Here is a 26,797-nt window from a genome sequence, read left to right as displayed (position 1 = left end):
TCTGAGCTCCCCTTCCCGGCTCCCGGGGCATCTTCATCCTGCCCCCGGGGGGCTCTTCCTGGCCCCAGTGACACCACACCGCACGGCCTGGCCTGACCACGTGGCATACAGTGGCAGCTCCCACCTCATCAGGACGCGTTTGTGTCAGCGTGATTCTCCGAGTGATCGTCATCACCTGACACGGTGAGCGTCTGCCTCTTTTCTGTTTCTCGTGGTGGAATAACAAGGCCACAGTTCCTCGCATCAGCGGGCTGGGGGTGGGGTAAAGGGTGATTTTTATTTACCTCTGCCGATTTAACCCATGGATTATTTAATAATGAACAATAGAATAGTGAGTCAAAATGTGCATTCCCGGGCTTCCCTGGTGGCGCAGTGGCTGAGAATCTTCCTGCCAATGCAGGGGACAGGGGTTCGAGCCCTGGTCTGGGAAGATTCCACATGCCGCGGAGCAACTAGGCCCATGAGCCACAACTACTGAGCCTGCGCGTCTGGAGCCTGTGCTCCGCAACAAGAGAGGCCGCGATAGTGAGCGGCCCGTGCACCGCGATGAAGAGTGGCCCCCACGTGCCACAACTAGAGAAAGCCCTCGCACAGAAAGGAAGACCCAACACAGCCATAAATAAATAAATAAATAAAAATGTGCATTCCCTTTTATTCAATGTGATGGCAAATACCTGATACTTTGTGTGCTAAAAGTATCTGTATATAAAATAAGCTCACAATTTTCAGTGTATAAGGGAAAAGTGAATTTTCCTAGCACAGGTGGACAAAGCATTTGTCTTCTCACATTTGTGACTGTAGTTGAGACAGTACAGCTGGTAACGATTACTGCAGTGAACTAAATAAACAGAGTTATTTTCTGAGGCCCTCTGAAGCTGGGCTCTTCCCTCCCAGGACAGGAGACAAGGCTTATTCCTTGACCTCACAGTTCAGAGATGTTTCCAGGCCCTTGAGAGAGATGTTCCTGGGCTGTAAAGCTGGCAAGAAGGCTTATTTAGCTTTAAAAGGAAATTATCTACATTTCAAAGAGAAGGAGAAAGAACTTACAATTCCAAGTTTTCCGAAGTCATGCTCTATGAAAAAGGAGGAGGGGGCAGTCTCTCCCCTCGTTACCACAGGAGAATCAAGCCTCTTAGTTTGTATTTGCTCTCTCGAAACACGGGTGAGACACAGCTCACGAGATGAACTCATGGTTAAAGGGAAGAGATTAACAGAGGCCTTGATCCGTCCGAGGGTGCGGCCCCAGGGCCCACCTCCATCCCCTGCGTCACGGGAAGCCCATCCTCTGGGACGGCGCAGACCCTAGGAGCCCTCCCGCACCCACCACGGGGTCCAGTGGGCACTTTCCAGGGTGCAATCCCTTCCCCAAAGTCTGAGCGTCCCCAAGGGGCCCTCAGCCCGACGGCACGCTTTGGGACGTACGTGCCTGTCTGAGTCCATTGCTGGCCCCGTGTCCCCAGAGGTCCTCCCGTGTGACGTGGCGACCAAGGCTCCCCACGTGTGTGCTCAAGCCCCACAGGCTGACCCCCCGGTCCCGTCCTGCCTTCAGTGGAGCCGGCCGGGCGGGTCTAGGAGAGGTGGCTGAACTTGGCCTCGAGGAGGGCTGGGGACCCAAAGTCACAGCACGGGGGTAGGAACCTCCGGCCAGGGGTGGGCGGGAACGCTTGTTCTCACGCTCCTGTATCAGAGAAGCCCTCATTTATTAATTTTAAGATTTATTTTGTCGAGCTCTCTTCTTACCATCGCAGAACCTAATTCCCCGAGGGAAGCCCCTCCCCGTCGTCCTGCTGGGGTCCCTGCCCCCGCCGCCCCTGAGGACAGGCCCTAGATCATTCCACCCTCATCCTCCAGGACAGGCCGGTGCACAGGGAACACCAGACACCTGCTGCTTCAGGGTCCTCCCGGAGCCTCCTCCGGGGCCAGAGCCCAGGGCGGCGGGCGTGGGAGCGCCAGGGCACCTGCTGCTTCAGGGTCCTCCCGGAGCGGCGGGCGTGGGAGCGCCAGGGCACCTGCTCTGCCTCGGGGAGCGGGGAGGGCTCGGCCTCAACACAGTCCCAGCAAGGACGGCCGCAACGGGGAAACAGGGTCACACGCCCGCCTCATCCCCCCGCCGGGCCAGCCCCGACCCTTGGCGCTGACAGGGCTCACCCTCCACGTGGCCACTGCTGGCCCTGCTCACTGTCAGCACTGACCCTGCTCATGGTCACCGCTGACCTTGGTCACTGTCACCGCTGACCCTGGTCACTGTCACTGCTGACCTCCGTCCCTGTCAGTGCTGACCTCCGTCCCTGTCAGTGCTGACTTTTGTCACTGTGCCTGCTGACCTTTGTCACTGTCACTGCTGACCCTGGTCACTGTCACCGCTGACCTCCATCCCTGTCAGTGCTGACCGTTGTCACTGTCACTGCTGACCCTGGTCACTGTCAGTGCTGACCTTGTCTCTGTCACTACTGACCCTGGTCACTGTCAGCAATGACCTAAGGCCGTTCCAGTGCTGACAGCATCTGCTGACCCAGGAGAGGCCCGACTTCCCAGAATAAAAGCCCGAGGAAGCAGCAGCTGAGCCTCCGGCCTCTGGAGTGGGACGTCCACACCCCTGGCCGCAGGGGTCAAAGGTTAGGGCTGAGCGAGCCTCAGGGGCATCGGATCCCAGCCCTGCCGTGGGAGTCCCGGAAGCTCAGAGGGAGAAGCCAGGCTCCCCCGGGGTCAGCGTCCGGGCACTGAGGCAGGAGGGGCCCCCGAGCCCGACCCCCTCGCTCTCCCCAGCCTCTCCCGTCACCTGCCTGTCACCGTACCTGGAGTGTGCACCCGGCCCCGCGGATCAGGGATGGCTTTGTGACTGTGAGCCCCTTGGTGTCCGAGCCGCTCCACATCATCCGACCCGATGGCGACGTTTGTTTTCGTTTCTCAGAAGATCCTCAAACGGAGAGTCTGCCCCGGGGAAGGGGTGGGGCTGGTAGATGTTTGCTGTCTGTGTCCTCAGCGTCACTTCTCCAGGTTCTGGAGACAGAATCCATGTTTATTTCGGAAATTGCCTTCCTCCTGCTCCATACACACACGTGCACACACTCACACACACTCACACATGTACACACACGTGTACACACACGTACACACACCCACACGTGTATACACACTCACACGTGTACACACGCACACACACTCACACATGTACACACACGTACACACGTACACACACTCACACATGTACACACACTCACGTACATACACACACGTACACACACATAGGCTCCCATGCAGGCACACACAGGCAGGCGCACACACACACGTACACACTCACATGCGTACACACACTCACACACGTAGGCTCGCATGCAGGCACACACAGGCAGGAACACACGCATCTGTGCACACACATACATATGGTACACACACGTGCAGGCACATATTATTCTTATGGAGCTCATGAATCTCCCACCAATTCTGAGACAAAGACTGTGTTCAGGGCAGGCAGGCTTTTCTCTCTGTGTGTGAGTCAAGGTAAAGAATAACGTCTACCTGGAGGAAATCGGGAATATTGATTTCCCTGAAGGAAACATGCGGATATTCTTTTTGTTTTGCATTCGCTTTGAATTCCAGTTTTAAAGGAACAGTTTATTCTAGGAGAATATTTTTTCTCAGGAAAAATATGTATTATTTAATATTCTTGTCTCTTACTGTGGTGTAAATTTACTGTTAGGTACCAATAAAGCATATATCTTTTTTCCAACCAAATTCTGTATTATCTATTTTGTCATTGCCAGAATATAAACCACTTTTCAGGAAAGCTGTGCTCGTGTTTTTGTACCGCTGTCTGTCATGCTGCCACGGCCCTCGGGAAGTTTTTTAGAAACGTGCATTTGGTTTTCTTTCTTCGCCAGAAGCATTTAAGTTTGCTCAGTTCTGAAATACCATTAAATTGATCTCGGAGTGTTACCTGTGGTTAAATGGCTTTATTCTCAATTCTGGGGAGAAAGGGGGAGTGGGGAGGAGGGCTCGGGCCTGGGTTTGGCTCGGAAGGCGCGGTCCCTGCTCATTTACGGCCTGGGCCTTGGCCGCGCAGTACGGCTGTGCCCCTGGCCAACTCTGGGGCCCCCTGGCAGGAGCAGCGTCACCTGGCCGCGACCCCTGGCCCTTCTGCACTGAGAGTGCCCGGTGCCCTGCGGGCGACACGGAGATGGGGCTCTAATTTTACCTCACGCTGCGTTTTGGAACTGAGGCTATTTATCAAAACAAGGGAATATAGCAGAATCGTGGTTAGTATGCAGCTTCAACAAAAAACAGAAATAGAATTTAGAATCCGAAGCCTGAGGGATCTGTAGGGTTGGAAATACTGAGTAATTCCTGCCTCTGAATACATTTTCATGTGATGGTGTAGATGCTGTAAACCAAAATAGAGCCTCTCTTCCATTATGAAGACGAGTTTTTAATTCACCACTTTACTCTGCTAACGTAGACCCAAGTTAAGAGTGTGGTTTTTTCTATCTTCTACATGTTCTATCAGCAATTTGTGATGGAAGTAATTTGATGCAATTTACTTCATGATAATTTTTTCTTTTTAAAATTTGAAAATGAGAAAAAAAAAGAATGAGAAAACTCACTCATCAATCTTTTTGTTTCGATGTTTAAAATTCGCATGCATCTATTTAAAAGATAAATCTACAAATTAAAGGGCTCACCTTTTCAGGTGTGCTGTTCTTTCCAAAGAATTCCTCTGTCAACAATGTTGCATAAATGTTTTCAGATATTCTCTGCTGAAAGTTAGTCCCCTAAAGGGCCACCATTTGGTTCGACTAGATAGGAAAAGCCCAACACTGCAGGGATTGTTTCCCTGAGAGGTCGTGGGTTGGTAAGTCTGTAACACACTTGGAAAATGCATTATCCACGACTAACAACAAAAGATGAACTCAGCCAAAAATTCAGCCGGGTCAGTGAAAACAAAAAGGAACACACACACAAAAGCCTGGGGCTGGCCGGGGTTGTCCCGGGGCCGGAGGGGCAGGAGGGTTTCTGATGGAGGTGACCAGAGGTCCCCGCCACGGAGGAGCTGGTGACGCGGCTGCGGCACAGGAACTGGACTCGAGGCGGTTTCCAGTTCCTCGCATTCCAGCAGTTTGGGCGTAAAGAACGTCTCTGTCCAGACTGGATCCTTGTGACCTTGTGAGAGAGCGTCCGAAGCCTTGACCCTGAGAGCAGTTTGTCCGAGGAGGCCTGCTGCTGATTCAGCGTCCTGGACTCCTTGCTCCCTTGTTTCAGAGCATCCAGAATACGTCTTCAGGATTCCTGGTCGGAACTGTGGCTCCAGTTTGGGGAACACGGCAAAGATTTTTGTCTGCTTGGCTCACCGCTGCAGTCCTGGTTCTAGAATACTCTTTGGTTAGGGGCAGAAATCTATTTGAGAGCGGTTCACGCCCGACCCCGTGAGCTGAAGCCCTGGACGGCTCCGCGATCCTGAGCAGGGAGAAGACGGCTGATTCGGCAGCTGATTTTCTCAGCGTTATTCTACCTGCGTCCCGAATGCACGCAATGGGCAGGTAAAGGGAAAGGGTGAGAGAAGCAGAGAGGCCATGTGGGTGACGGTGGAGCTGCTTTGTCCGTTAGGCTGAAGAGTCTTCAAAGGTGGTTTTTCTTCCCAAGGGGAGAAAAGAGTTCTAAACCAACACAGGCATTTCTATACCTATCAGCATAAAAACGATGCTAATTTATCACACTCAGCCTATTACTTATGAATTTGAAATGGATGCTGTAGACATACTGTAGGTAGCAGCTTACTTTATCTTTTAGAACGCCGTTTATATTTTCCTTGAATATTCTGAAGCTATATATGTTCCTCTCACCATCGTTTGGGGTTTTATTCATCACCAACAATTGTATGTCAGTGCACATGTTGGAATACATTCAGGCTTGGGAACTTCAACTATCCATTGACCTTTGAAATTAATGACACCAAAAAAACTGAGAAAAACAAAATTAAAAAAAAAAAAGAAATTAATGACATGGGGAATAACAGTGAGACTGAAGGCTGGGCGGGGAGTTCCTGCAACTGTGAACACATGACCCCGAACTCTCTGTGTCTGAATTACCTACAACAGTTAATGGTTAATGGCCCTGAGCATAGTAGGGATTTATCAGTGCTTTTTGAACAAATAAAAGAATGTCCTCTAGGACAGAACTGTGAGTCACCTGCACTTCAGAAAGTCACGGAAGTCTGTCCAGACTCTCAGCACTTTGAGAAAAAAAATATAAGAGCTGTATAAAGCCAGTTAAATTTGTGTTCTTCCTTATTGCTATGACTGTTTCTGTCTCCCCAAATTCATGTATGGAAGCCAAGCCCCCAGGGTGCTGGTGTCAGGAAGCAGCGCCTCTGGGAGCTGATGAGGCCACGCGGGTGGAGCCTCATGATGGGATTGGTGACCTTATAGCACCCCTTCCTCTGGGTGAGGACACAGCGAGAAGATGCCATCTGAACCGGGAAGAGAGTTCGGAGTCTGCAGATGCCTTGATCTCAGACTTCGGCCTCCAGAACTGGGAGAAATGAATGTCTGTGGTTTATAAACTCCCAGTCTGCGGTTTCTGTTACAGCAGCCCGAACGGAATAAGACACTCACTCGCATCCAAATTTCCAAGTATGCACTGTTTTATCAAGAGTGAGGAAATTCTAAGTCATGTGGGTATTGCCTTTGAGTTTTAAAATAAAAACACACACAAAAGAACACTATAAGCCAGATTATGGAAATCCTGCTAACGTGGTACAATTACCATCACATTTATGAACGGTCCAGGGCTTTAAAGTAAACCAGCTTCCTAATTACTATACAAAAATCTAGAATTCCTAACCTGTGGTAGACAGTCTTAGTTTATACAAAACGTGTTATATTACAAAATGATGTCTATTTGGAACGAATATGCCAATGTTCTTCTGGAAGCATGAAGGCCACATCCCATGTCTGAACTGACCCACGAGCATGGATCTCGGCTGCTACCTCGGCCGCCGTCACCTGTCACGTTGGCCTCCTGAGGCCACCTGGCCTCATCCGAGCCCACAGGCTTCACCGGGTCCTCAGCCTCCTCTTGCTGTGGCTGTAGGACCGGCCACTGTGCCTGCCCGGAAGAACCTTCCACTAGTGTTTGTTGAATAAATAAACCTACCATCAGCTGTTCACCTCAGACCTCCATGTTTTTCTCACACTAGCTCTGTTGACTCCGTATCCCTGGATTTAGAGTCTTTTAACTTCAGTGTAGTGCTATCTTCTAGAACATACCCTGTACTAGTTTTATCCCAGGGTTAGCCAGTTGCGAGCTTTACAGAGTTTCTAGAGTGCGTTTTCACCAATCCCGTCTCTCTTTCTGACTTAGCTGTGCTTCTGATGGGTGGCCTGTGTCCCTTTCCCCCCCGACTGCAAGTCTGCAGGGCTGCCGAGTGGCCCAGTGTTCACTTGTCCAAGGTGGCCATGGTGGGCAGAAAGGCCTCCTGAGATGGGAATCCTGTGTCCACAGCCCTGTGTCCAGCAGGGCCTTGGCCACTGAGAGGAAAAGGCTTTTCTGAGTGAAATCAAGTTGGCTGTCAATGACCACTGCATCTTTTTATCTTTCTCTTTATATATATATATAGTAGTGTGTATCTGTTAATCCCGAACTCCCAATTTATCCCTCCTACCCACCTTTTTGCCTTTGGTAACCGTAAGTTTGTTTTCTACGTCTGTGGGTCTGTTTCTGTTTTGTAAATAAGTTCGTTTGTATCATTTTTAAGATTCCACATATAAGTGACATCATATGATATTTGTCTTTCTCTGTCTGACTTACTTCACTTAGTATGATCATCCCTAGTTGCTGTATAGCACAGAGAACTATATCCAATGTCCTGGGATAAACCATGATGGAAATCCAAAGGAAAACTTTCCATTCTTGGGGAAAATAAAAGTGGTGAGCTCTTGGGATTTCCGATGTAAGGAAATAAAAATGGAAGTGAAATGTGGGTTTTAGCAGCCTATGCTGCTGGCACCTTCACGTGATCTGGGGGATTGTGGTGACACGGCTTATTTCACAGGGAAGCCGAGTTTTCTCAGCCACAGCTTTGCCTGAGCGGAGGCTGTGTTCCTTGTCAGATGGAACAAGTCCGACCCATCTCTGGAAACTAGTGACATGTTTTATTGGTATCACAACTATAGGATCATTATAAAATCACACAAAGTCGCAACACTGTGCAGGAAATATTCATTTCTTAAGAAAATAATTTAGATTTCAGCACTCAACAGAAGCACTGTTCAGCTGCTGTGTGCGTATTTTCTGGCAATACTCTGACTGTCTATAAACACCGGATCCACCGAGGCCACCCTCGCTGCTAGGAAGGAGTGGATGCAGTGCAGGACAGCCGTCAGATCCTGAAACTCCAGTTCCTGCAAGGAAAAACAGAATGTACTTATATATTATAAATGTTAGAAAAACACACTACAGAAAATTTAACAGATTCTATGTTCTTAGAACCACAAGGAAGTTACTCAAGTAAGTACAAATACACACGAACTAAGAAAGGTGGCTGTAAACATGAACACACTGGTTCTCTGGGTTTTTTGCATTGATAGCCTGACAATTGGGTTTAATTCTTGATTTTCTTGTAACTAACATAGGTTAGCACTCAGGTCCTCTGTTCGGCATCCTGACTCCATCTGTGCTGGGTTTTCAGTCACCTGACCAGCAGCATCAGGTCAGGACTTTGGCCTCCACTGAAGCCTGTCAGAGCTCTCACACAGCAGGGCTCACCGTGTTCCCAATTTAGCAGAATGAATCGTGCTAGACCCTGCATGTGTGCACGTGCGCCTGTGCACATGTGTGAACGTATGTGCACACATGTGCCGCTGTACTTCTGTGCCCATGTGTGTACGCTCTGCATGCATGTGTGCCTGTGTGCATGCATGCACACACGTGTTGTAAGTGTGCGTGCACATGGATGCGTGTGTCCGCGTGCTGGGCAGGTGAGAGAGCTGCTAGCGTGGAGCTAGAGGCTGGGGCACACGGCCAGCAAGTTCTGTCTTATGTTCTGTGAGTTTCGCCCACTGAACCCTGTCACCCAGTTACTTTCCTCTGCAATTTATTTGTCCCAATGACCTAGATTTTTATAAAGTCTTTTAACATTTCATGGTGGCTGAAACACTGATTTTAAATATGATCTACAGCTTGGCATAATTATCAAATTTTAAGTGTTTTAATACCTTGATCTTTTCCTTAATTAGCTAAAACTCTCAGGAGGCCATGAGGGTCTATACTGGGCTCATCAAACTATGAGGACTGAGGTCACCCAAACTTGAGAAAACATTTCTTCTTTTATGATCCTTACTCTCAGGAATGTTCCATCTATCACAAGGGTGACACTTTCAATGAACGTGTAAGTGTTAACATTGCCCGGATGTCCTCAATACATCTCCTCGTGCAGAAATCACATTTCCTTATGGCACTACCCTTATTTCCATCTTGCTGCGCAAACCACAGACATGTGTCAAAAACTGTCTGTGAGATGACAGACAGCCCTTCCGAGGAGCGGTAGCCATCCTGGGCTTTTAGTTTTCCCTAATTGTCATCTAATGGCCCAGTGCACGAGGGGGAAATTTTAAAGTCTGTAACCGTTTAAGAGACCAGTTTCCACTCAGCTGTAGCAATTCAGACACAGACTGTATTTCAAAGGGACCCTTAACCACTGTCCTTCCCAAAGAATTCAACATGGAAGCTGATCAAAGCTATACTTGAAAGAGATGATTGTTAAATAAATGAACGAGTCTCTAGAATAAGTGAATACGCGCTGTAATTTCCCTTAGAAAATGCCCCAAATGAGTATAACTGAATGTGACAATTAGCAGGGAAAACCACGCACAGAACACAATTTACCATGTGTTATTCTACAGGGAACTCAGATCGGGGCCCAGCCGCTGAGTGTGGAGACAGGCCCACTGTGGGGATCGGATACGGGTCTCCCACTCGTGGACTCTGCAGTCCAGGCAGTGCCGTGCCGGGGCCTCTGAGCTGCAGCGTTTGCTGATGGCTGTGGTATTTGTAGATACTCCCCACGGAATGATGACAGGCTGGCAAAGTTCCTGAAACTTCACCGAGTGGCTCCCCATGGGGTGTGACCCACACGGCCCAGGACGGAGCCGGGCCTGGCGGAGGGGCAGTGGTTCCCTCCACGACCAGCGCAGGAGGCCGTGGAGGGAAAACATGGCTTCCGGTACAACGTCGGTACCCAGCCAACGCCGGTCCTCTTCAAGCCATCTGTTAATAGAGCATCAAAGGTCAGCCTCAGAGGTCAAAAGTGAAGCAGGACACCCCGAGTAAGGCGCCAAGTTCATTTTCCAGAGGTGGAAATGGAAGTTTTAGGGTTTTAGGTAACTTCTGCAAGGTGACAGGCTGACTAGTCACAGAACTGGCACCGAAATCCAGGACAAACTTTGGTCCAATGGGCCCTCGCCGTTTCCTGACAAAACATCCAGAAGAAACCTAGTGCACTAGCTCTTACACCGAGCGGTCCTGAGGCGTCAGCACATCCTGGGAGCGTCCTGGAAAAGCAGATTCTCAGGCCGCATCCCCCTTGGTGCCTGGTGGTCTGTGTGCCCCTCGGAGACGGAGGCTCTGCGGAGGGGATGTCGTCCTGGAGGAGCTCAGGGAGCAGGGTGGCACCTCACACACCTCACAGAGGCACCCGGGCCTCATCCACCCTGGAGGAGAGACGTCCAGTGGGCGCGGCTGGGGCCCGAGAGCGGGTGGAGGGGAGGGGATGGCTGGGGGCTGAGCTGCCCTGGAGGCATCCAGCAGGCATGCAGCGGGTGGAGCTGGGCAGGCAGAAGGGTTCAAGTGCAAGGTGAAGCAGCAATCGCTGACGTAGAAGCTGCAGCAAGTTATCCAGGAGATCCAGAGAAGGTAATTCATAGCGCGGCTACACTGAACCACTGATCTTCCATGTAGACAGAACCGCCTTGCATTGGAAGTACTGCCACCTAGGACTCGCATAGCTGGAGAGGAGAAGTCAATTCCTGGCTTCAAAGCTTCAAAGGACAGGCTGACTCTCTTGGTGGAAGACACATTCACATGTTGAGGTCTGGGGAAGTCGTTCTGGCTTCTACGTGAGTTAACGTAAACTTTATGCCGACTTGAACAATCTGTTTTGTGCCATATTAAACATATATTGTGATGCCAGAGCTTCTCTCCTGGGCTGGTTGTGGGGATGAGGCAGTCGTGCTTACGAAGGACTGAGCACAGTGGCGGCTTGTAACGTAATGGGTGCGATAAAAGATCCCCCCGCCCACCGGGCCGCAGTGAAGGCCCAACAGCCCAGGAAGGCTCGGAGGGAGGGGTGGGTCCCCAGGCAGGTGTCATAACCAAGACGAGCCTTGCACAGAGACCCTCGGACACAGCAAACCTTTGACCGATGTTTTCCAAGCATATGTCTACGGGAAGCACAATGTCCAGGAAGAAAGCTGAGAAGCGGAGTCAAAGGCCAGCAGGTGAGAAACGGCGAGGCGGCCGGGTGATGCTGGGCTCTAACCTGGACGCAGGCGGGACGCGGCTGGTGCACCTTCCCTTTCCCCACGCAGAGGAGGGGCACCTTACTGACCGACCGTGCAGGGGACCTGGGAGGAAGGAAGGAGGGAAGAAAGGGAGGGAGGAAGGGAAAAGGAGAGCAAAGAAAGGAAAGCTCTGTTCCGTTCCAGCTTCCGGGAGAACAGATTAAGGACAATTTCAGACCCATATTTGGAAGGGGCTGCACTCGCGTGTCCCCTGTTCTGTCGAGGCCCCGCTTCACTCCCCCTTCAGGAGGAACCCGGCCTTGTCTCCCTCCACCATCTCTCCACAATCCGACGCCGCCACGGTTACTCGCTGAAGCTGGCAGCGGCGTGATGTACCCCTGCTCAGCCCCCGCCGTCCACGTCTGACCGTCTGCACGACTCATGACGCCGAGGAATAGTTTCCAGTGGAGTTCATCCTCCTGGATCATCACAGAGTGAAAAACACCCGCCTCTGTTCCTCCTGAAGACATAATTCTTCTTCATCACACAGTGTGCTACCTTCAAGGACCAACGTCTGCCTCGTGGATTCTCAACTGGGCTCGCCAGAAACCTTCGTGTGCAGAGGTCTGTAGTCGTCAGGGATTTTCACGATAATTGGAACAATTTTTTTCCTTGGAAACTGATAAAAATTTTTGTGAGTGTATCTGGTAGTTCTTTCAATACTAACTTGCTCTTTCTTTCTTCTTTAATTTATTCATTTAAAACACATTTACTAAGTGCTGAAGATAAAAAGCTAAAGAAAAGCTGCCCTTGACGGCTCAGTCTAGAGGCAGAAATGAAATCTTAGAGAAACGCGTAAAACACAAACAACGGGCATAGGAAAGGGGTCGGGGGGTAGAAGGGCACCGTCCCTCCCTGCACTGGACTCCAAATTCAGTCCTTGTGACTTAACTATAATTCGCTTATAGCCTAGTGAGCAGGTCAGTAGGCAAGTAAATCCTTCATTTCAGAAAGCTTGCTTATGCTACACTCTTTGTTTAGGAGGAAGATGTAGAAAACATGAAAACAAATACTTTCTTTAAAAAAGACTGCAACCCCAAAGCTCCAGCCATTGGCCTCACTATGGGGTCCGCCCCAGTCCCGGAACTGCATGACGTTTTTGTAAATAATGGATAGAAAAAATAACTTCCCCTCTGTGCTCCCAAAGCCCCAGAATCCTCCCTCGGATTCCAGCGCAACTCGGCATTTTCTCTTTACGCCATTCCTGAGGCAACGATCCGGTTAAACATCCCAGCAAGATTCTCAACAAACACTCAAAGGTTAACTGCTCCACTACTATCACTCCCGTAACTAAAAGCTCAATTAACAGGAACAGTTTTCTCCGAAACTCTTGGTTCACTGATGACATCGCGCTGCTCTCCCTTCCACTGGCCATAGGCCTGGTTCCTATTCAGAATTCAGGGCCCGGCTCTTGGTTTAAATCCAGCGGTAGCTACAGGTGCTCTCACGGGTTCTAGATTCCCGACTGGCGTTTCCAACCTTCCCTCTGTCTCACAAGCTGTAATAAACGCAGAACATCAGCCTGAAGCTGTTTCTTCAAACTGCCGCCCGTGTTTATTAGAGGCTCTCCACGTGCATGTTTCCTGCTCCGTGTGACAACGTGGAAACTACTTTTGTCCCCAGTTTCATCCCCACTTGCAAGGCCCCAGGAGGGGCCTGAGCAAGGGGTCCCTGGTCCTTGTGCTACCTGCTGAGACCCCGGCCCCCCTCTGCCCTACTCTCTCGCACCCCACGGCCCTGGAGGGGAGGCACAGGGGGGCTGCCGGAGGTCCTGGGATCTGGGGGGGAGGGTTCACGTGGACATGGGTTCACTTTGGGTCTCCTGGGAGGTTTGATGTGTCTCACACTCATTTCTGTGTCTAGTTAGCTTATTGCATTTGCAATTTTGTATTTTTTTTCATAAAGAGACACCTGCAGACTGTTTAAGCTTCAGTTCTACAAATCCTGTATCCGCCCCTGTGGCCTCCACAACTTTCTAGGACTTTCTCTTTGCTGAAAATGGAAACTGAAGCTGCCTAAACCGAGGGCCACGAAGAAACCGAGTCTGCTTCAATACACATGCCCCAAAGTTTATGTCATCTGTTTCAAACTGTCTGGTTTAGATCATCCAATGCCTCTACTCCCTTTATCAACACAGATAGCCAACCAAGAGTTGACTAAACATTAAAAAATAAAAATAAATACTTTTAAATCGAATGAAACAGGAGTCCCTGTGAAAAGGGACTCCAGGTGTCACATGAGCGCGTCCTGGGACATCAGGTGCTCTGGCGAAGCCCCCAGAACCCCTGAGCACAGGAACCCCAGGCGCACTGGGGGGCTGGCGTCCTAAGCGTCCCCCCGGCTCACACGGATGGCACAGGACCTGAGCCTGGAAGGGGTCCCGGGGCCCCTCCCGGCCGCAGTCCCTAGGGCGAAGGGCAAATCAATGCATCAGCAGAGGAGGAACTGCTGCGCTAGCCGCATCCATGCAGATCAAGTACCCAACACACAGTACAATCACTTCCAGCCTCCCTCCCTCTCCCCGCTCTCCTCTGACCCCCCTCTGCTGGTGGCAATGTCCACTGGACTCCGCTCAGGGCGGCGTGACTGAGCGTGGTCACCTCTCCATCACAGCCCAGGGACCCGTGTCCCTGCCAGCATCACTGCCCCATTGGCTGCCCTGTTGTACACCTCCAAACCCAAAAGCCTTGACAGTGGTTACAGTCTGATTTTGATTGTATCCACTCCCTACATACAAGAATGTCAAGCGTTTCTGCACAATCTCAGTTGTACTTAAAAAGTAGATGTGGTGCATTATCTCATTAACCGCAGTGAAGAGATGTTAAAAATTGACACAATATTCGGATATAACAATGTCACATGAGATGTGTCCCTCTGATGAATTTCATCAAAAAGTGCATGCAAAGTGCTGCCAATCAGTTTCCAAACAATATGTGTTTGTAGGTTTTGCATTTTTGTTTTCTCTTTCTTTTGGTTTTGTGTATGGAACTTATCCTTCAGTTTGTCTTTAGTTTATATTAAAACTGGGTTGTTGACCACACAGTTATACACAAAATATGGAAAAAATCAACAGTTGCTGATAGTAAAATGACAGCTCAGTGCAATGAATTTGTAAGTTATGTCAAGATCCTTTGAATTAACAGAGTAGTTTGTTCCTAATACCACAGACAATCCATCACTTAATGCAGTTTGTAAAACTCTTCCTTTAAATATTGACTTCCCCTGTATTTTTAAATATTGTTTTCCTGCTAATACTGACTAAGAAAATTGTGATTTTCAGTGGAATCAAATAATGTTTCGATGGTTACAATTTTAGGATATTAAAGCCTCTAACAGGAGACATACTATGGGCTCTTGTGACATCCTTGCTGATTTCTGAGGAGGGTTCACACTCCAATTCTGATTATTTTCCCTAGGCCGGTGGAATGGCACGTCCACCCTCGGACACTCGGGCTTACTCGGGTGAGGCTGGGCTCAAGTGGATGAGTTCCTACCTTCATTTCAATCTGCTTGGTGTCCAGATTCTGAAACAGCAGCTTCACCCGAGCTTTCCCATCATCTGAAGATCCTTTCAGCTGAGAGAATTTAAATCTCCAGAGCACATTCTGTAAAGGAAGGCAATTATCTAGTGGTTTAGACACCAGAGCTCACTTCTTTAATTAACGTCTGTCAATATGTTAAATAATCTATTTAAATAAATGCAGACATTTTCTCGGTTATCTTATGTACACTGAGCACGTGGTGACTTAGAATCTCCACCTTCTCTTTCCGAGTCTAAGAGACTGACCCCCTCAAGCCACCAGACTTCCTGGGGGTCCCTCCCCTCAAGCTCCAAGGAGCCTGTCCTGGTGCCCGAGCGCCCAGGCCCCTATGGTCTCCTCTTCAATCCCATTCTACCCGCACTGCCTTTCTCCTGGGTTTTCCTTACGTTTAGAAGCATCATAAGCGCTTTGCTCCCTTTTCTTGTAAAACTTAAAAGAATCCACTCCAAGGCCCAGGTCTTGCTACATAGAGTATATGAGACACGGTCAACAGTGCAGAGAAAATGAAAACCTTTCTCCCGCCCCCTCTCCAGGTTAAGTTCAAATCACTCAATGTTGGTTTCTCCTGAACCAAGCTGAAAAACGTAGGTGCTATTACCTCTTAATACTAGTGCAACAATTGCTTAATGTTTGCTAAGGTACTTTAGAGATGATGTGTACTCTATAAACGCTTACTCTTCAATTAAAAAAAAAGGCTGCAGCAAATAAAGACTTCATGGCTGCCTTTTATAAAAGATAGCCTTTAATTATAGACTCTTTATGATAATAAATCTTTATCTTCCCAGAAAAAATCCCAATAGAGAACAGCAATTATTTTTTAGCAAGCTATAAGTTTGAATTAAAAGCATTTATTTTGAAATAATGAACATACATTTCTCTAAGTATCACAAAAGGCCAAGAGGCTGGGACGCGGGAAGAATCTCAGAGGCGCTGTTATCCCATCGGCTCCTTGGCCCATCTATTCACACCCGCACTGGCCTCAAGGCTCCTGGCACATCGTTCTCTTATATTGAATCTTGCAGCCGAACAGAGGCTCTGCAGCTCACGGTCAAGTATCCCCACGCATGTTCCTTCTCGATGCTGAGAAGTTGGAACCCCGTGGGGTCTCGGGGAACAGTGACTCCAGTGCTTCCACTTTCACGGTCAGTCACTGGGGTCCATGCTGCCCGCTCCCCACTCGGGCACCAGGGCCCTTTCAGCTCGGAATCACTGCACCCACCCAGAATGAGGGCGCTTGGGAGCCGCTTGCAGCACCCCTGCGGTAGCTCCAGGAGGGTTGCCGGTCCACTGAGATAAGCCAGAGGAGCGAACCACAGCCACAGCCCGGCCGGGAGGGCCCAGCACCAGCAATGAGACCGGCGGCGGCGGTGGGGAGAGCTCTCGGGCCGCCTGCAACGCCCCCTCCCGGCAGCTCCCATCTCCCAGGGCGTCGCCCCGGCTCGCCCTTGGAGGGCAGGGAAAGAGGGCTGTGATTTCAGCCTCTAAGATTTTGTGAAAACGGCCCAAATCTCAGCTGCCTTTAAAAGCACCCACCCTCCAGCTGTCCTGCCAGGAACTGTAATCATGAGGGCGCGCATCCAGAGGAGCCGGAGGCATCTGATATCATGGTTTTGCGAAATTCCTCACCAAGCAAGCAAGACCCGGCCTGCTCTGAGAACATCACCTGGCGTTTGCTCACATTTGCTTATGAGGAAGAAGAGCTCAGCAGTCGTAAGATTCTAGGAATAAACTACCTAATTATCATTTACATAGTACCATAAATGGCTGCTAAAAAAAAAAAAAAAAAAAAGAAAGGCAAGATCAGCATAGGACTTAGAAATATGGCAGCAAATGCCAGGAAGCAGCTAAAACTGTTGCAGGAGGGTACTCTGGGGAGTGAGAGTGACAAGGGACAGTTCAGAAGACTGCTTTTCCGTTATACGTCTGTTAGTACTAATAAGCCTTTTTAAACTTTGCACACGTATAACTTCGATTAAGGTAAAAATTAATAATATTCATTCTAATCATGAGAAAAGCATCAGGCGAATCCCAATAGAGGGGCATTCTACAAAATATTGAATACCTAACCCATGCTCTTCAGAATTGTCAAGATCATCAGACACAAGGAAGTGTGAGAAACAGTCACAGCCAAGAGGACCCAGAGACATGGCCACTAAATGTTATGTGGTATCCTGGATGGGATGCTGGAAGAGAAGCGGGGCATGAGGTAAAAACTAAGGAATCTGAATAAAGTATGGACTTTCATTCATGATAATTTATCAATATTGGTTCATTAATAGTTACAAATGTACCATACTAATGTAATTTGTTAATAATAAAGGAAACTAGGGGCAGGATATATTGGAAAAAAAAAATAGTATAGACAAAAAAGTACAGAAATCCCTCTGTGAAAGCCCTGCTTATCGTTTAAAGAATCCACAGTGGTCCTTACAATGAAGTCCTTTAGCTGTATCATCGTTATCTGTTTGGTACGTTATTTTTACACTGAAACTGTCCTGCAAGGTGATATGAGGGAAATGCAGCTTGTGAGACGTACACACACAGCTCCCTTGCTTAAAATCATGCACTCATGTCACGCGGTGGCCCATTTGGGGTGAGGTAAGATGTCCTAAACGTGGGAGCGGGAGGACAGCCTTCGGGGGCGGCCCCCTTCCCTTCCCACAATCAGGAATCTTCAAGTCACTAATGGTGGCCTCTTTGAACTCCTTCTGAACTTCTAAGTACCTATAAACGGTAATTTTTATTTAAAAAAAGAATTTTCCATTGCCATTATGGATGACATTTCTGCACATTTTATCTACAAGTGGTTCCAGGTAACAGTCTAACTTGAGGACTCCGAGCTTTTCTGCATGACTGGACTTTCCAGGCCAGAACCTGACATGTTGTCCGCTCACAGCTCAGAGATGCCGCCTTGACTGACCGCTAAGCCCAGCAATGCCCTGGCTGGCTCAGCAGCCTCGGGATGCGTTTGGAGGGGCCCTGGGTCTCCCCGCCAGCCGCCTGAAGGCTGGAGGGAACCCTGATCTCTAGGACTCAATCTTGGAAGACAGAAAATGTCTTTCCAGCATTTCAGTAATTAAAGAACAGTTTTACAGTTAAGCGAGTGTTACAGGAAACATGCTAACGTTTATGTTTTATTTTTATGACTGCAGGAGGTTAATGATGATAACCTTCTTTTGTAGCAAATTTGAATTATTTTAATTATTATTACACACTGATAGTGGACAATTGACATAAATTGATAATAAATTGATAATTATTAAAACATTCAACAAATAACCCAACTAGCAGTTCCAGAGACTTTACGAGAAAAGGATGAGGCACTAGAGCAGATTCACCGGTCGGCATTTTCCTGGGCGGTCCTGTGGAATCATTCTTCACTCCTCCAGTCAGGCCAAAGCCAACTCTTCATTTCCCCTCCTATGAGAAAGTCAATTCCCTGTTTTTTTCCCCCAAACTATTCTTTCTGTTCCTCCACCTCGGTCTCAGCTCAGCCCTGCAGCATCATCAAGTTTCAGCCTAACCAACGGGTGATGTAGGGGATGAGGCCCATCGTGAGGACCACCCCCCATCACCCTGATACAGAGACGTCAGTTTTCTGCTATGCATGGGGATCATCAGAAGGTAAAAAGAAAATGTGGATGCACGTTGACATTTAGAGACAAGGCGTATGCCCCAAGTAATAAGTAAACATGGAAAGCAGTTCCCTTTGTTTCCAGGTCCCAAACATTTGATGCCGTGCACATGGGCAGCGCCAGAGTCCGTGGCCCACGGAGGACACGCAGCCCGGAGGAGGGCTGGTCTGTGGTCCTGTCCACGTGTGGTCTGATGTCCACCCTCTGTTTTCTAAGTCTTGTTACGTCCTCTCCCACTTCTGCTTAATTACAGCAGAGATGGGGCATTGGTTGGCCCTAAACCAGAGGGATCAATAAAAAATAGGTCAGTTTGGAAATGGGCAGGGATGTACTTCATTTCTATCATGGAAGTGCGGGGGGGGACACCGAGGCTGGAGTCCTAGTTTATTCTGGGTTAATATTTTAAAAATACTTTGGAAATTTAAAAATATTAGGTAATGATCTTCTTACTTACTTTGTAAGTGCAGAAAAAATTTCCAGGACAAACGTATTTCTTCTCCCCTGTGATTTCAGATCTTCTCAGCTTAACTCATCTTTATCAATGTTGAAAAGGAGAATTGATGGTGAATGAATTCATGCTTGGAAATAACTGTTCAGCTCTTCTCTGCCAGGCACAGAGGTGGGGGATTAAGAAATGTGACCTCATGGGTGCTTCTGAGGTGGACGCCATGCAGATGCCCAGCATCAAAATTTGGGCTGTTATCAAATTCGAGGGTCTTTTTTAAAGCATTTGGTTAGTAAGTAGCACTGCCACGTTGTGTATTTAGTTTTACCCACACATCATACACAAATGGTTTGATCTAACAGTGTAATGTGGTACAGGAGTGCTAATTATCTTGTGAAAATAAGCGTGATAAATCCCAATCTAAATATTTTGGGGCCCCCAAATTTTTCCATAATGACTTACATAAAGGGCATATGGAGAAAACCTCATTTTCATAATGTTCATAATTATTTCATATTCAGTGATTATTTAATTATTTTCATAATTATTTCATATCTATCTAGAAATATTGAAATCCTATTAGTACTGGACTTGCAAATGTCATCCTACATTAAAAGACTGAAGATACATCAAATGAAGTAAAATTATAACTATTTCATATATTTACAACCCACTGGTATACTCTTCACTGTTAGGTAGAGAAAGCTTTTTCTTCAAAACTAATTCAAATATTGTAAGTTCTGAAAATAAAATTTCAAAAGGAATCCATGAAACAAGCCTCTGGAATAACTTTCTTTTTTTCTTTGTCATTTTTTGGTTTCATTTTCCATTACTGTCTACTGTTTATTGTGTAAATAAACGTGTAAGTATTAGGCCAGAACTTCTTGAAATAAAGAAGAAATCACAAGAAAAATGTGGAGTCAAGAGTTCACCTTAAAGGGAAACAGGTCAGGAGAGGGTTCTGGTGTCTGAACCAGAGGGTCAGATGAGCAAAAAGAAGGCTTAATCGGAACTTTATAAAAACGTGACTGAACAAGAGTGGACCGGACATGAGTGGGTGAGGGCTCCGCCGAGGGCGGCAGGAACGCAGAGCCTGCGGTGCCTGAAACCTGCGGCCGGCGAGCTCCAGGCGTGGCTCAGCCCCGACGTGCCCGCCGGGAACAGCCGCAGCTGCCCACGCCTCCCGCAAGCCCAGCGGCCGGAGAGGCCGCTCCGTCTCCAGCAGGGGCGCCGCGGGGCAGCCCAGTGTGTAGAGCAGAGCAAGGCGGTCAGGGCCATCGATGAACTATTTCAACTAGGAGAGCTCAGCTGAGTGACGCGGTTCGCTTACCAGGATATTTAACACGACGGCCCGGCTGGGCACGCGGTAAGAAACACAGTGTACCTGCTTCAAGCGCTATTCGATGAGCGTGAGGGCGAAGTGGGGAAACGTGCGGGATTCAGGGCTGGGAAGAGTCTCCCAAGGGCCCCGGGCCTGGACCTGCCTGCCTGCTGCCGGGAAACAGCGGGACACGCAGAGGGCGAGGCCCTAAAGGGAGAAAGACCCGGGGCAGCCAGGGAGGCAGGGAAGCTCAGTGGGCAGGTAGGAGAGAGGGTGTGGGCGTCACGGGCCACCCGTGGGCTCCCCAGACACCCCCAGCGGCTCCGGGGGAGCCACACCGACCCGTGCAGACCTAACCCGGCTGCACAGGCTGCGGGCCTGTGGGACATGGGCCTTTAGGGAAGCAGCTTCCCGCCCTCGGCGCCGTGCCAGCGGGGTCTTCTGCTGGTGCCTTGGGGACATCAGCGTTCTGGGCCTCGGGGTCCCCTGAAGGGAGAGTGCCAGGCGCTCGCTTCCGACCTCTCACAGTCACTCACACCCCCTCCCCGGCCTGGCCTGGCCCCAGGGGGTGGGTGCGGTACGGCCCGACAGAGTGAGACCGCACAGCGGGGACCCCGCGGGAGACACGGTGACCCTGGCCGGCTCACTGGGTGCCGGGTGTTATGCAAACCGTGACCAAAGAAGCAGACCTGCCGGCCGGGAACAACGTGCCCACGGAAAAGCTGACAAGGAGTGGCGGCTTTGCTCCTGGTCTGAGCAGGCGAGGCGCTGGCTGCCGGCCTGCACAGAGCCCGGAGCAGCCAGAGAACGGGAACCGGCTTCAGAAACGCACTCTGAAGGCGAACTCTGGAAAGTCGCAGTTTAGATGTCCTGACACACAGGATTCCTTGAACCACAAAGCAAGAAACAGACGTTATAAATCAGGGTTGCTGGTCAACAGCTGTGTTCAGGGCTTCTCCCTTCTCTGGGGGAGGTGCTTTGTCACTTCCCTGTCTCTGAGGACACGTAGAAGGAGGTCGTGCATGTCTGGCTAAAGGCCAAACAGCATGAACAGCGAGTCATGGAGCCCAAGCTGGTGGGAACTGTGGGTGGACCAGGTACGTGGGAGGATGCCCGCACGGGGTCGGGAGCCTTGGTCCCCTCTGTGACCTGGATGTCGGATGGCAGGCAGGAACGCCTTCTCAACTCCAGTTTTATGCAAGCAGACCTCTCGTCATTATAAACAGTCTGTGGACCCCTATTGGGGAAACATGGTAACCATCTTCCTGGGAGGAAGGAAAGTGACAAGAGCACAGTGGGTTTCCGGTCCAGAATTCTGTGAAGGGTGTGGGCTCCTACCCAGAACGGGGCTCCCTGATCGCTCTGCGGGGCCGCCCCGTGCATTGCAGATGTTCGACCTCATCGCTCACCCCTCCCCACTAGATGCTGGTAGCAACTCCCTTCCAAGCCGTGACATTTCGGTGTCCCTGGCAGGTCCCACTCCTCTTCCCATCACACCGGTGCTCTCCCCTCACCTCCGTTCCTAATTAGCAGACAGTGGATTTAAAAAAATATCGAAGGACAAAATACTGGCTTCATGTTTGCAACAAAATTCTCAGCACTTGTGTGGTTGGGTGAACACCCAGACCCCTTCAAGACGCTGACGGGAGTGGGTCTCGTTTCCCATCCCTCACGCTGGTTGTTTAATGTCCAGTGAAACTGAAATCCCGTCACGGCTCACAGGTGTGGAATCAGCACCTGGTCAGCTCCATCAGGTGTGGGGCGTCGACCCCCCAACCAAACTGCCCAGGTGTTAGGTCTGGCAGGGGTGAGGGGTCTCCCCAAAGCGCTCAGTCAGTGCGGAGGGTCCTCCCCCTGAGCGGGACAGCCCCACTGACCTCCCCCTCCCCACCCCAGACCCCTGGGCACCTGCCCACGGGCACCACATGGTGTGGTGTCAGCCCTGCCCGGCTCTGGGGCTTGTGAGATCCTGGGACCCTGAGTTTTCAGAGAGAAGGTCCACCATGAAGGACAACTTGCACAGGACACGAGACTCTCGGGGCTGGTGATGGCTGAGACGCACACAGGTGTTAATGGCCCTGAAATGTAACAAAACGCAACGCTGATGGGCGCCTACCCCCAGGTGCTTGGCCCTTACCTTTGTTTTGCTGTCAAAGCAGGTGAATCCCAGAGCGAAATCCACCGTGAAGCACAGAGTGTCTCCTTGCCAACTGCACACGTACGTTTTGGACTAGAAAAAAGTATTAATTGTGAGAAAACATTCTTTAATAATGAGGTTTAACATTAATCAGGTAGTTACAATACTTCTCCCCAGTCAAAACCTATTTTTTTTTTAAAGTGTTAATGTGTAAACCATCTGGAGGGAACCTGGAGGCCCGAGGTCACACGAGACCTGGGACACGGCTCACACGGGCAGCGTCCCTAGCTTTTGGTCTGTCAGCAAATTGTAGAAGTTGGACCATCTGCACGGGCGTCACTCTAACTAGAAATAAACCAGCAGAGCACACAGAGCTCCATTCGCCAAAGCCTCTTTGAAACACATCCCAGATCAGTAAATCCCTGTTGTGACTCATTCCAGAAGGACCATCCCTGTTACACAAATGGGGGGTATTGTTTTGCTCCTACAAATTGCCTCGGGACAGGCCAGGCTGGAAGTGTGTCCAGGAGAACCTAGACCCGGCTGTTCTTGGGAAACAGTCCGAGGAGGAGTTTGATGTAAAACGAGAACAAAGGACAGAAAAACGGCAGCAGCGACATCACCAAAACCCAAACCAAGGACCGAGGACCCCTCACAGGTGGCAGATTGCTGTGAGGGGCCAGCATCCCACCCTCTGGGGCTGGTTCAGGTAGGGCGGCCTCAGCTGTCACGTGAACTTCTGTGGCCCCAAACCAATCTCCACGGGCCACCCGGTTTCCAGGGACCAGCGCTGTGAGGACGTGGGCACATGCAGGCACATACACACATGCACACGTACGTGCACACAGGCCGCGGGCGCACGTCCACACTTCCAGCCACGTCGGGCAAAAGCACAGAAACGCAGAGGCCTGTCCTCTACTGTCTGGGCACCGCTCTTAATATCAGGTGTGACTGCAGGAAGGTGAGCCCTGAGGTCCCGGGAGCACAGTAGTTACCACCCTGAGGTTAACTTGCAGGTAAAACGCTCCACTCAGCGGGGAACCTCACCATCGGTCTGGACAGGAAACGCGGCAGTGCCCCGTCACCTGAACCCGCAGGCTTGTGACTTGCTGACTCGGGGAGTGTCAGTCACTGTGTCCTTTCAGCCCTGCCCTTGGTCTCCTCTGTGGGGACTCCGATGACACGGGGGCTTCATCCCCCGTCCCTCTCTTTACTCCCTGAGCCTCGCCTCCACTGATCCTGCTTTTCGTCCTGAAGCTTCCCTGTGTCTGCTCTATACCTCGCTGCCTTGATCTCTTTGCTGAGACTTTCCAGTCTCCATCTGTTTCAATGTGTTGGCTCTTGTTTTGGAAGCACGGTTATCAGGGCTGCTGGAAAGCACCCGTGGATGCTTCTAACCTCCTATGGTCTTCACGTTGGCTTCTGTGGTCGTCTTCGTTCATTCCAGATCTTCCAGGTTCTTGGCAGGAGCAGTGACTGTCGATCGACACCTGGCTGTTTCTGAATTTCGAGACCCTTAATCTGTTCTAAACCCTCTGTTGCACCCGACTGTCTCTGACGCATCTTCCTCAGGGGAGGGGGCCGCCCTGTAGCCGGGTTCCCCGCTCGGCCTCTGGAGACGCAGGGCTCCCTCTCCTGCTGGGCAGCGATGAGCATCGGCCACGTGGTCCCCACGGACAGCCCGGGGGCGTTCCTGACTCGGCCCCCCAACAGCACTGGCAGGTCTGGGGGCCTCGTCCGGCCCGGCGCATGGGGCCAGGTGAGGATGAGGTCACACTGGAGGAGGGAGGCCCCGACCCAAGCTGACCGGGGTCCTCGCAGGACGGCGGCGGCAGAGCGAGTGACGGGGGACCACCCGGCAGCGCCGAGCGTACGCGTTCCCGTGAAGATGAGCGCTCACGTGACGTGACTTCAGCGCTGCACGCCGTCCAGGACGCGAGGACTGATGTCCCGGCAGCCCGGCCCCTCCCCACAGGCACACGCAGCGGGAAGGGGGCAGGAGTAGGTCATGACCTTCAACGGTGGGACCCAGGTTTCTGTTCATGAAGGTAGATCAGAACAAGCCACCCCCCTCAGGGGAGGCACGGAGGGAGAAGCTAGAGGCGGCTTTGATTCCCCGGAGCTGCCGCTTGAGGCTCCGCGCTGGGCAGGGACCCGGTGCTGGTGCCACGTGAGGGCTGCGTCTCGGGAGCCCCGGGAGGGCCGTGTCCTGCCCCGCGTCTGGGGCGAGTGTCCATCGCCTTGTGTGCCCTGCACCTGGGCTCGGAGCGGGAAGGCCGGGGCACGTCCCCTTCACTCCCGCCCCCGTGAGCTCAGCCCTCTCCGGACGTGAGGCTCTGTTACCAGCGACACTCCCCGAAGAGCGAGCTTTTCTGAGAAACGTGATCTGTCTGCAGACCCCGGGCGGGGCAGGCGTGCGTGCTGCCGCGCCTTCCCTCCGAGCGGGGCTCCCAGGCCGGCAGGGCGTCCAGGGCGGGCGCTTCGGGCGGGTCGGTGGGTGGCTGAACAGCGCAGGGGGTTCAGGAACCAGGGGCCGCCCCGGAAGACAGGCAGGTGGTCCGTGCGGGCGGGCTGCTTGCACTTCGTCCCCTAAGCAGAGGGGTGACGGCGGCCCCAGCACGCTCGGGTTCTGTGAGGGTCAGGCGGTCAGTACCTGCGCAGCTCACAGCAGTGCTGGGTCAGCGTGAGCGCCAGGCGGGTGAGCGAAGGCTTCTGTGGGCGCTCGTCTGCCAAATTCTAAGCTAGGTGAACAGACCTAACGCAGGGGTGGGTGATGGCAGGCACCACCAGGCTCACTAGGGAGAAGCTGAAGGTGAGCTCTCCACCCCCGGCAGGGGACCGTGCCTTCTGCAAGTTCTACTTCCGGAGACGTTTCCTCCTGTCGTGGCGCTTCGGGGGTACGTTTTCCATGTCCTTATATAATGCCTGTTGGGAAAGTTAAAACTAAGGAATACTTGAGGCAGGAAGATGGGTAACTTATTGAAGAGGACATTTCCTTTTAAAAGAGTCTCTCTCCCCGTATAAGTCTCTGCACCCTTTGGGGAAATGATGCTGGGAAGTTGATGTTATCCGGGTAAACGGGGAGCGGAATCCTCAGTGCGCAGGTGCTGTGCTGGCCCAGGACACACTGACGTGCTGTGTGTGGCGTCCGTCCCTCTGATGCCTGGGCCGTTAATCTGAAAGGAACCTGGGCCAGACCCACCTGCTGATCTTGGCAAGTCTCCAGGGAGGCTGGAGCTCACCTGGGGACGGGGAAGGTGGCCGCAGCCTCTTTGGGAGCGCGTTCGACCACAAGAACACTGGCGCTGGTGAGTGCCATTGTGGAGTCTTCCCTGTAGTCTATTGGTGCCAGCACCCAGCTCCACCCACCAGCCAGTCGGCACCAGTCCTGGGACCCTCCAGACTGAGCAGCCAATCCTGTGGGGACCCAGGCCCACCCACCAGAAAGCCAGCACCAGCACTGGGTCCCGCCAAGGGACCTGGCACCACAAGCAGGCCTGGACCAGCCCTGGGCACCCCCAGGCCCTACACCTAGTTGCATGGGGACACAGACCCACCATCGGCCTCCAGCAACCTCCGCACAAGGCAGGGCGTGGCAGCCAACCGGGCCAGGGACCTGCCCAGCCTGTGACTGTGCCCACAGCAGTCAGCCAACCACCCCACACACGGAGGCACCACTAGAGCACACAGCTCTGATGACCAGCGGGGAATGTGCTGCTAGGACCCTCAGGATGTCTCCTACATGAGGCCACGTCTCCAAGACTGGGAAAAGTCACTGACCTACCTAATACACACAAGTAAACATAGAGAAGCAGGCACAATGAGGCAACGAAGGAAGATGTTCCAAATGAAGGAATAAGATAAACCCAAGAATTAGAACTAAGCAAAGTGGAGATAAGCAATCTGCCTGATAAAGAGTTCAAGGTAATGATCACAAAGATGCTGAAAGAACTCGGGAGGAGAACGGACACAGGGAGGAGTTTAACAAAGAGTTAGAAAATATGCACAGAAGAGCCAAACAGAGCTGAAGAACACAAAACAAATAAAAAATACACTAGAAGGAATCAACAGTAGACTAAATGATACAGAGGAACAGACCAGTGAACTGCAAGACAGAACAGTGGAAATCACCCAAGCTGAACAGAAAAAAGAACTTTAAAAAATG

The 26,797-nt window shown here is 51.0% G+C and overlaps 1 protein-coding gene across 5 annotated transcripts in view; it reads right to left on the bottom strand.

Moving 5' to 3' along the window:
* Positions 1 to 8,199: 8,199 nt before the first annotated feature.
* The window catches only part of SNTG2 (syntrophin gamma 2), a 215,332-nt gene continuing 196,734 nt past the window's right edge, over positions 8,200 to 26,797 (bottom strand). For all 5 annotated transcript variants that reach the window (XM_061211245.1, XM_061211246.1, XM_061211244.1 and 2 more), the window contains 3 exons: positions 22,633 to 22,725; positions 15,047 to 15,157; positions 8,200 to 8,396 (listed from right to left, as the gene is read on the bottom strand). In XM_061211245.1, the coding sequence (XP_061067228.1) occupies positions 8,265 to 8,396; positions 15,047 to 15,157; positions 22,633 to 22,725 (336 nt within the window). In that variant the 3' untranslated portion in view covers positions 8,200 to 8,264. The remainder of the gene's footprint in view (positions 8,397 to 15,046; positions 15,158 to 22,632; positions 22,726 to 26,797) is intronic.

Source organism: Eubalaena glacialis, chromosome 14, assembly GCF_028564815.1.
Source record: "Eubalaena glacialis isolate mEubGla1 chromosome 14, mEubGla1.1.hap2.+ XY, whole genome shotgun sequence".
NCBI lineage: Eukaryota > Metazoa > Chordata > Mammalia > Artiodactyla > Balaenidae > Eubalaena > Eubalaena glacialis.
This window is presented reverse-complemented; position numbering and strand designations above follow the sequence as displayed.